The sequence below is a fragment of the Acartia tonsa genome, chromosome 2 (assembly GCF_053477335.1).
Source record: "Acartia tonsa isolate MP-2025a chromosome 2, ASM5347733v1, whole genome shotgun sequence".
NCBI classification, from domain to species: domain Eukaryota; kingdom Metazoa; phylum Arthropoda; class Copepoda; order Calanoida; family Acartiidae; genus Acartia; species Acartia tonsa.
The window spans coordinates 22,449,703-22,460,662 of NC_137261.1; the positions used below are offsets into that span (position 1 = coordinate 22,449,703).

The window sequence follows — 10,960 nt, forward strand, 5'->3', positions numbered from 1 at the left end:
GCTCTGTCTGTGCGAGACTCCGTGGATCTTGTAGACACACACAACCATCAAACCATCATCTGTGTGGGGGAGAGTGAAGATGGGCGTGGGTTCAAGCCGGAGCACGGGTTGGCTGTGTAACTCCATTTCATAAAATTAAACATACTTTTATGTTATTTTAATAAAATAAATCTTTTATAATATACTTTTTTATCATTTTATCAAAACCATAACAATTTAGAATTTTCTTCTTATAGCATAAAATTAGGAGGAGTTGTTAAATGTCGTCTTTCCAGTAGGTATATTATTTGTGTTGTAACAGTCACCTACTCGAAAAGAAACAAACATTTTGGTCATATTTACAATTATAATACATTTTTTATCCTGTTACATTTTAATATATACATTTATGATAAAACAATTCAATACTGTGGTCATGTCAAGAACTTTTACTATATCATTCTTTGTTGCCTTGTTATGCCTAAAAAGTTGGTCATTTGCCTTATAATTACGAAAAATTCCTTAAGATTCCTAAAAAGAGATGTCAAAACATTATTTTGCTCTTATGTGTCCCAATAGAATATTGCAAATTTAGGGGGTCAAACAAATTTTGTGGTATTTGACAGAGAAAAGTTGACGGAGCTTATCCAGGGGGGAGAAAAGGGGAATGGGGTATTCGTACGGACATTTTAAAGTCTCTCAGAGAAAAGGGTCAATTGTGTGGGGGGGGGGGTTTACTTCTTCGTCTACTTTTCTCTTCTAAACCAAGATCAGTCGGGTTTTATCTTTTATTCTGTTAGGTTGATGTATGAAAATCTAAAGAAATGAGAGTGATTATTTTATTAGTATTGGTAAGTTACCTTGTTTATTATTTGTTAAAGTTGGGATATTTACAACAATTCTTCAGTATATACACGCTATACACAGTTATTCTAAAAAGAATATAGGTTTTTTTTTTTTGAAAATATTATTTTTAAAAAGGAATATAACTATCGCACTTTGTTACATAATTTAAATTATCTTGAATAAAACAAATTTGATTTCACAAATATAGTAGAAAATTTGGACAAAAGAAATTTATAAAAGTTTTGATAAAAGGGTTCTATTGTTATTGTCGTTACCTTATTTATTCAAAGAACCATGTACATAGAAACATTTAAAGAGTATATGTATATATATTATGTATGAAGTTATTTTTCATTATTTTATAAACGTTTGTATTTTCGGGGATCTAAAAGGATGGATCAATGGCAATCAAATTGATGAAAATTTTCAACAATAAAATTTAAATTTATTTCTTTTACACATTAACATAGATGGTGATTAATTATTATTTAGCCCTGCTTTAAGTGATATAAAAGTTATATTTATATAGCAAATATGATTAAACAATTCTATAATTAAAAAACATATAGAATTTCAATTTATACCTTTTGAGTGGTAGGGGGTAAAAAATTTTTCTTTTGAATTTAACAAACATTTTTTTTTTTTGAATCCTTTTGAATTATAGAGTAGATTTACTTTGAAATTCTCCAAACCTTACCTATTTACATTTGAACATTTTGTTTGTTTATTTGCCTTCAGACACCTTTTGGCAGATTAGTTTCTCCAATTTACTCAAGATGAAGGGTTCTGCATGGACTTCTCCTTGTTGTAAGGCACGCTGGAGAATGGGTCGGAATGTGGTACTCTCACACATTTTGAATGTGTCTCCCACGAGCATCACTTTATGTTTTGCTCTGGAGAACAGGACATTGGTTCTGTTTCGGTCATTTTGCCACTCGTTGTTGACTTTTGGTAGACACAGACTGATGATGATCTCATCCGCTTCTGAACCCTGTATGCTCTCTGCAGTGCTGGAGCGCACTTGGTGGAAATTTCTAAATCGTCTTCTCTTAGCCTCTGCCAGGGTAACATGGGATTGTGCACTATAGTAGGTTAGTACCGTTGGGAGTACCTTATTCTCTTCAGTTTCTTTAAATAAGGTTATGATTTTTTCTATTTCAGGTATACTATTTTTGGAATAGCTCTTCATGTCTTGGTATGCTGTTTCAGCATGGTACAGTTTTATACTCCCTTGATAGGTGGCTTTTGCTGTCATTTCCTTGCCATAAACTAATTGTTTAAGCGTTTTGCAGATGGAAACAGCATTCCGATAATTTTCCTGAAGGTGTTGGTGGAGGTGGGGGTTTGATCTGTATACAGGGCTGGACATGAGTCTTGAAATTATGTCCACCTTTGGTGCTTCTTTTGCAGTAAGGGATCTTGGGTGTTGACGGATTTGTTTCGGATCCCCGACCAATACCAACTTGAGGTTTCTATTTCCATTGACAATCTGCCCCGTTATAGGGATTAATATACTTGCTTCGCTTGAAAAGCTTGCTTCATCACAAATGACGACATTAAATTCCTTACAGTAGGTGGTGTTATTGTCTTTGATATGTCCTAAACGGTGGGAAGATGTGAGTGTTGACAACACTATGTCAGCTGTTTTAATGGATGAAACAGATGGAAATGTGTGTTTTGTGTTTTCATCAATGAGAACGGAGGTACAAAGCCGGTAACAATGAGAGGACACCTTCATTGATGGTGTAGAAAATTTCAAGATTTTCTTTCCATGAACTTTAAAGAAGTCCATGTTAGCTAGTTTGTGGTGTAGTGCACACACAGCTTGGTTTGTTGGGCAGACTACCAGTATTTTCTTACCTCTTTTTGTTTCTTGGCAAACATATTCAACTATCGTGGTGGTTTTACCTGTACCGGGGGGCCCAATGATTATTGAGGCTGGTCCTGGAACAGGTGCTTGTAATGTCTTCAAAACAGCTGTCTTTTGGTTGTCATCCAGTTGAGTGTTTTCAAACACACATGTCTCTCTTGTCTCTTCTAATGTTACAGGTGTGCAATCTTCCTCAGTAGGTGTGAAAAGTTTACTTGCCACCTCCTGAAAATGTTTTTTTGCTTGTAACTCCTCAAGGACATTCAATACTATTGTATAGGGTTGAATTCTTAATGTGGGGGAGATTCTTACCAAATCATCCTGTTGAACTAGGTTGCGGTCCTGGATTATGAGAACCATTTCTTCTGAGTCTATTTGAGCGATCTTTGCAGGTAAAACTAAGACATCCTTGACCATTATGAGGGCTCTATCTCCTGTCTTCAGGTATAGTGCAGCTGTTGTAATCTGTTTTACATTTATATGTAATCTTTCTTTTGCTTCTTTTTCTGATTTTAATATTTTTGTTACTTTTCCATCTGTTGTATTCTGGTTGTTGAAATAGAAGCTGAGTTCAGCTAAAATGATGAAAATCAGTTTGGCAAGAAAGTTATTCTTATCAGTCTCCTGTCGAATGGTTTCGAGTGTGTTGGATTCATCAGGTGTTAGTGTCAAAGCTGTTTTATATGTTTGGCTTTGTTCTAACTTGAACTCCATGTGTCTAAACTTGGTTGACCATTGTGGTTTCAATAGGGATGATTTTGTTATTTTTCCCACGCTACCTTTTTCTTCTTCTACATCATTGAATTGAACATTTTTTATATGTTTCCATATTTCAGCCTTTGGACTAATGTTGCTGTTGTAGAAAATGTTACAGTAATTTTTATAAACTGTAATTACTTGGGACAATCTTTTTGTTTGCCTGGAATCTAGTTCTTGTATGATTGTTTCTAACTCTAAATCAGAGCTGGCACAGGTATTATATGTCCAGATATCTATTGGTTTGGTTGATGTTTGATTAGGGTAGAGTATTTCCTGATGGTTGTAGATTTCAAAATCTCCTAATTTTTCACCACCTACAAAAGTTATGTATCCTTTGTTCTTGTTTGATCCACAGGAGGTTAGTAATTTTATTTGTCGTGACGTACTATTTTTGAGGTATATGCTGGTAATGGATTCTTTCTCTTCATTTAGGTACATGATTTTTCTCTCTCCATCTTGTGAAGTATATAGATTGTGATTTGATGTGATTTCTAGAATTCTGCATTTAGGATCTGTTTTCGTCCGTTTTACATGTTGGAACGGTTCTAGTTTCTCTGTTGTATTGACGTGTCTTTGTTCTTTCTTGTGTTCTTTCCAATTGTAGGTGTATTCTTGACAGCTTGAACACCACTTCAGTTTGTAAGTTGAGATAAAGTTTGTATTATTTTCCATTTGCTGTGTAAGGAGGGTTTTACTAGTAATAAAGACCTCATTATAGTAAAGTTTGTCATCTCGGCCCAATATCTTTGGGCTTATGTTTCTGTGGGGTGTAACGTTGATATATTTGTCCTTCCCCTTTGCTATCTTAATCCCAACTCTTTCATAATCCTTTTTGTGGTTTTCTGGAGGATTATACGTTTCTGTAAATATATACAGGCAGGGTGGGTAAGGTGAACTGTACTCTTGTTCTGGTTCATAATCTGGTTGGAAGTCATCTACCTCCATCCTAAAATAGTAATTTGTGAAATATAATTAAATAGTATGTTGTTTCCTACTATGACTACTGGTTAACTATCTAAATAATATTAGGGCAACATTAGAGGAAGGATGCAATGTTTTGTTTTATTTTTGTCAACCTTGGTAGATTAACAGTTATAGGAAAAACAAAGATAGAGTATTAACTAGGTAGCTAATTAGAATAAACTATGTTAGTATAAAAAGAAAGGATGCAATGTTTTTATTTATTTCTGTCAACCTTGGTAGATTAACAGTTATAGGGAAAATAAAAATAGAGTATTAACTAGGTAGCTAATTAGAATAAACTATGTTAGTATAAAAAGAAAGGATGCAATGTTTTTATTTATTTCTGTCAACCTTGGTAGATTAACAGTTATAGGGAAAATAAAAATAGAGTATTAACTAGGTAGCTAATTAGAATAAACTATGTTAGTATAAAAAGAAAGGATGCAATGTTTTTATTTATTTCTGTCAACCTTGGTAGATTAACAGTTATAGGGAAAATAAAAATAGAGTATTAACTAGGTAGCTAATTAGAATAAACTATGTTAGTATAAAAAGAAAGGATGCAATGTTTTTATTTATTTCTGTCAACCTTGGTAGATTAACAGTTATAGGGAAAATAAAAATAGAGTTACATACTTTAACTTAATATAAGAATTTTTGGCTTACCTTTTATAATACTTTATTGACTAAAGCAAGGTTTCATTCAAGGATATCCTAGTTTGTCTGAAAAATAAAAATTAATTGAGTTTGAAAAATAGTCGATGATCTAAAAAGGTTATTATGATGAAAAGCAGGTAAAGGAGTGGTAAGGTTGCATACAAACTGAGAGAAAAATGACATTATTCTAGTGTTGTATTTTTTATTTGATCTTTCCTTAGGTACATATAGTTTTATTTACAATGTATATTACAGCTAAAATGGTTATTATGATAAACAAAAAGTAGGTTACATTAATGCGGTATTTAGTGGGTTTAAGGTTCTTTTAATGAGTGTTAGTGTTCAGAATCCTCTGAACTGTCTGTTTCTGTGTTTGATGCTGAAAAGTAAACTTCTTTGTTATGATGGCAAGGTCTTGGCGTTTTTAATATTGAGGTTAAGGTTATGTTTCCAGTACCGTTTACTCTTTCTTCACTTGTAGTTCTTTGTGTCTGTTGTCTTTGTGTTTTTTTGCATACATAAAGGAAGATTAACAGGATAGAGATTAAGCCAGTGATTGACAAGGATACTATTATTAACACTACTATCCATGTTGGTGGATTTGGAATTTCAGTTTTGTCTAAATTTTTGACAGGTGTTCCATCCTTTCCAAAAGAAGAAAAGTTTGCCTGGATTGCGGTGTTGTTGAGAAAAGGGACATTTGAGATTTTACATTTTGTGTCTGTTGTTAGAATTCCTCTTTTGACATAATCCTTTGGTGCACAAGTACCTTCTAGTTTCAATGGCATAGATGAGCTGAAGTAAATTTTCTTGTCATGTTGAAAGTAGAAGTTTGTCATGTTGTGTAGCTCTGGGCATGTGTTTGTTGTGGTGTTAAAAACACTTTTACAGCACATGCTAGGTTTGTATTCGTTTTCAACACAAAAATTTGATAAACAAGTTTTGGGTGTTTCTACACATTTGTCTTCTAGAAAGATTACATTTCCTTCAAGTCCTTTTTCCATCATAAAAGGAATTACTCTGATTACTGGATGTTTGGTACAGTTGTCAAACTCATTGGCTTGATAAAGAATTGTGGAGCCTTTTGTTCCAATGCCTATTAAGACTTTATTTTCTTGTTTCGTGTCACCTGGTTTGACTTCGTGATCACATTCTTTTACTACTGAAAACACATTAATTGATTTTTGTGACAGCGTCGTTTTGAGATCGTTTATTTTTTTTATATTTATACTAACAAATTGGGAATATGTTAGAATATTTTCTGTTAGTGCTGATGAAGATAATTCTGCCAGACCTTTAGACGTTTCCAATACATTTGGATCGATTAGGTTATATTTGGTAGTTGTAGTTACGTTGGATTTTGGCAGGAGTTTTACTTGTTGTTTGAAGACATATATGTGATGCTTCAAATCCAGCAAAGTTGACTTTAAATTTGAGTTGAGGATTGAGAGATGTAGTATATCTGATGGCTGTACATCTGTTTCACATATGGTTATGGCTGTGTTTGTACACGAGGTCGTTGTGAATTTTAAAGGGTCTGTTATGAAGATGGTACATTGTGATTGGTCATTCACGTCATCTAGGGTTGTAGTAATTTCGACATTGTTGTGTTTTGTAGGTAACCCTTTTGCGGATATAGTGAACAGCATATTTTTGTCAGCATTTATGCTTTGCCAAATATTAGTTTGTATGGGTGTTATCTTTTTGCTCAAGGTAATGATGTTATCGATGTTGTCATTTGTTGCTTCGACAAGTCTGCCTTTTTTGTCTCTGCAGGTTAGAATGGCTTGTGAGTATGTCTGTGGTGTTTTTGTAAGATGGTATCTTCTTTTACCTATGATAGCAAAATCATTTGACGTTTTAAAATCTTCAATCATTTTGTTAACTTGGTCAGAGAATTTCTTGTGGATTTTTGTTGTGGTATCAAATAAATCATCTATTTCTTGTATATCGAGAGCAAAGGATATGTCCTTCTTGGTTTTGCACATAGTGGAGGTTGAAACTTGGTATACATAATGACCATTCAAAAATTTTCCGTTATTTGAGACAAGTTCAAAAGAACTAATCACTTGTGGTAGTAGTAAAAACAGAAACATTATCATTTTGTCTGTAATTAAGAAAAATTATTATATCAGAAGTGACATTGCATTTTAGACAATTAATCATACAATTTACGTAGGTAATATTATACTTATTTTATTTTTAGTTTCCTGTTGTACAAATACAAATATACAACTTTCAGTACATGTATAGATATTAGGCTTACTTTAATATTTTATTTTTAGTTTCCTTATGTACAAATACAAGCATACACATTGATAATAGGGACACAATATTAACACTATTTTGTTTCCTTTTGTACAAATACAAGCATGCATATGTAGGTTGAGATAGCTATAGTATGTTTATAAATCAAGACGACTAGGTCTCCTGATTATGCGAGAAGGTCTTTGGCTTTCTTGGCCTTCTGGTAAGTTAAATGTCACTCTATTGTTGTTTGGTGCTTGAACTTGGAGTTCTTGCTCACTTGATTCTTCTAACTCGTCTTGTAGTTGTGGTATGTTTGCATTAGAGATTTCTTCGCTGGCTTCTAAAACAGGTTTAAACATTGGTACTGGTCCTTCTTCTCCATACTCTAATCCATGATGATTTCTTGTTTTCAGGAATTCCTTAAGTTTTCCTTCATCATGTAGATCTTTCCAGATTTCGTAGTTTACTCCCCCTCCAAAAATCTTTTTTGCATATTCTGGCATATCTGCATATTTTTCTAAAGACTTTTGGGGAATTATCCTGCATAGGTTCTTGTGTAGGTATGTTGTCTTGTTGTTCATGACATTTTCAGCAAACACAACTTGATGTAGATTTTCTTTGACAAGAAAGGGTCCATAGTATTTATCCCTTGTTTTGATACGTTGTCCTACAGAGGGGGTTTTGTTTTGTGATAACACAAATGTACCTGGCTCAAAATTGCTTTGTTTTCCTCCAAACTTTTGTCGCATTGCCTCCTTATATGCGTCATTGTTTTTCTTTGCCAAATCATACGCCCTTTTCAGCTTTTGTTTAAGTTCTGAGTTGTACTGCTTGAGGTTTGTGTTTCTTAGACAAATCAAGGATGTGTCATCTGTTAGAGGGTTGAAAAGCTTGTTAGAATACCCGTATCGCAACTCAAAGGGGGGAATTTTAGTAGCTCCATGTGGAGTTGAGTTGTAAATAGACACGGCTAAAGGAAGGGTCATCAGCCAGTTTGATTCGAAACTGTCGCTTAGTGACCTCATTATATCAAGGAGGCTTCTGTGTGCTCTTTCTACTAGGCCTAAACTTCGACTGGAGTAAGGGCTTCGTATCTTGACTACGGAACCATATAAGTTACACAAATCTTTGAATTTTTGTGACTTTCCCAGGTTCATTGCTCCATCTGTTATGATTATTTTAGGCGGTCCAAACGGGCTGAACACTTGGCTTTCCAATTTTGAAACAATTTCATTTGTTTTATCCTGGCGTAGTGGGTAACATATGATGAAGCGAGAAAATACATCAATGACTGTAGTAAAAAAACTAAATCCGTTGACGGCGGGTAATCCACTGACTATGTCTATCTGCAGGATTTCACCCACCTGACCTGTCAAGGGGTACCCTAATCGGTGATGGGGGCCCCTTGGCGGTCTTATCCATAAGCAAGACAGACAGGTTCGTGTGAAATCATTGCAGTCTTTGACAAGGCCTGGCCATATATCAGTTCTAGAGACAATTTTAGCCATTGTTCTTCCACTATAGTGTCCTAATAGATGTACCTTTGAGAGAACACAATTCCTCAATGATGGTGGTGTCAATCTCTTGTAACTTCCTTTGTGTAGCATCATGAGGATTCCATTTGTAATTTTGTAGCCAACCTTTGTCTTGGTGAGGGTTTCTAGGTACATGTCTTGTAGTTCGCTTTGTTGTCTTTTGACATATTCCTCCGTGTTCAAGGATTGTTTGATTTCTTCAAAAATTTTAGATTTAATGGGGTGTATTACGTTTACCGTTTCAATAGGTTCTTTTGAAAACAATCCTTTAATATCTAGCATTGAAATTTCAGTTTGGCAGGATTTTGTAATCGATTCATGGTTTGCAGATGTTACGTATTGTGAGTCTCCTTTTTGCAATAGTGTTATTATATCACTTGTAGTGATCACGCTGCCTAGTGGGAATGGATTTCTTACTATTATACCAGCATTGTGTGGTATTTTGTCTCTGTTGTATTCTTCATTATCTATTACAAAGATTCTACTTAGGTTGTCAGCAAGTGTTAGCTTTTCACCACTTTTGTGTTTCACCAAAATTTTAAAGGGGTAGCAAGCTAATCTTGCCATGTATCTTGACATCAATGAGTTTGATTTACTTTGATGGTATAGGTACATACAGGCTGAACAATCAGAGACTACGATGACCTCCTTGGCCATACTGAGGTAGTCTGATCGTTTTTCTATACAATCTAAGATGGCAGTGAGTTCTTTCATTAAAGAACTCCAACATCTGACTTGACTTTCAGAGAACTTTTTGGAGACGAAAAAGATAGTGCGGGGTACATACACTTTCTGTTTCTTTTTGATGACCTTAAGTTCTCCGTTTAAAAAGGGGGAAAAGTTTGTCTGTGACGCTGATGAAGGTTTGTCTTCAGGTTCGTAATTCGGGACATCCAAGTTGTTGACATATTGGTGTATGATATGTTTTAGTTCTTCGTTGATTTCTTCTACTGTTAGATTCATGGTTCTTTCCATTTCTGACTGTAAGGTGGAATATGCCGATGTATCATATGTATCAACTTGATATGCAACGGCTCCATACCCTGTATTACTAGCGTCTGTTTCTAGATAAATAGGTTTTTTCGGGTCAATAAAAGCTAACATTGTTGGTTTGGTTGCAAGGCGTTTGAGCTCTAAAAAGGCATTTCTTTCTGTATCGTTGAGAGTCACCTTTTCTGACTTGATAGAAGTCAAATTGTAGAGGGGTGCAGCCTTTAATGAATAGTTTGGTATAAAGTCAGATATAAAATTCATCATACCTAGAAATCTTTGAACTTGTTGTTTTGTTGTAGGTTCAGGGCATTCTGTGATTCCTTGGATCTTGGCGGGATCACAGGTGATGCCCTCCTTAGAGATAACCACTCCAAGAAGTTTGAGCTTAGACTTGAACATTTTCAATTTCTGGAGGGATATTTTGAAACCAGCCTTATCAAGTTTTTCGACGACAATTTCAAAAGTTTTAACAACTTCTTCAGGTGTTTGTCCAAATATTATAATGTCGTCCATGTAGTGTAGACAGTTTTTCAGGTCGTAAACGACCCTACTAATCTGTCTACTGAACCATGAAGGAGCGTTTTTAAAGCCATATTGCATCCTTTGCGGCGTATATTGCCCAAAGGATGTAATAATGCTGGCTTTAAACCTATCGCTCTTTCTTATCATTATACTTTGATAACTATCCTTCAGATCCATGAGAACAAAGTATTTGTTCCCATTTAGCTGTTGGAGTAGTGTATTAATACTTGGTAGGGGAAAACAGTCTGGGGTCGTTACTGCATTTAGACCACGATAATCATTGATGACTCTTATTCTGCAATTCCCAGTATTGGTAGAATCCGGTCTTGGTCTAATAAATACTCCTGAGCTATACGGACTACTTTCAGGGATAAGAAGGTTATTGGCAACCATTTCATCAATAACCTCTTTCAATTGAAGTTCATATACTCTATTCAATGGGTATGGCTTAGTTGATTTGTGGGTTGAGTCTGTAAGTTCGATACAGAACTCACTATGACTCAGGGTGCAACACCCAAAATCTGTGTTAGATTTGCTCACTACATTAGGATGTTTCACCGTTAGTGTGTGGAAAACTCGTTTTCGT

The 10,960-nt window shown here is 34.7% G+C and overlaps 1 protein-coding gene across 1 annotated transcript; it reads right to left on the reverse strand.

Moving 5' to 3' along the window:
- Positions 1-1,549: 1,549 nt before the first annotated feature.
- On the reverse strand, positions 1,550-3,409 carry LOC145312470 (DNA-binding protein SMUBP-2-like). Its single transcript, XM_080151728.1, has one exon. The coding sequence runs from the start codon at positions 3,407-3,409 to the stop codon at positions 1,550-1,552; it is 1,860 nt and encodes a 619-aa protein (XP_080007854.1).
- Positions 3,410-10,960: the final 7,551 nt, after the last annotated feature.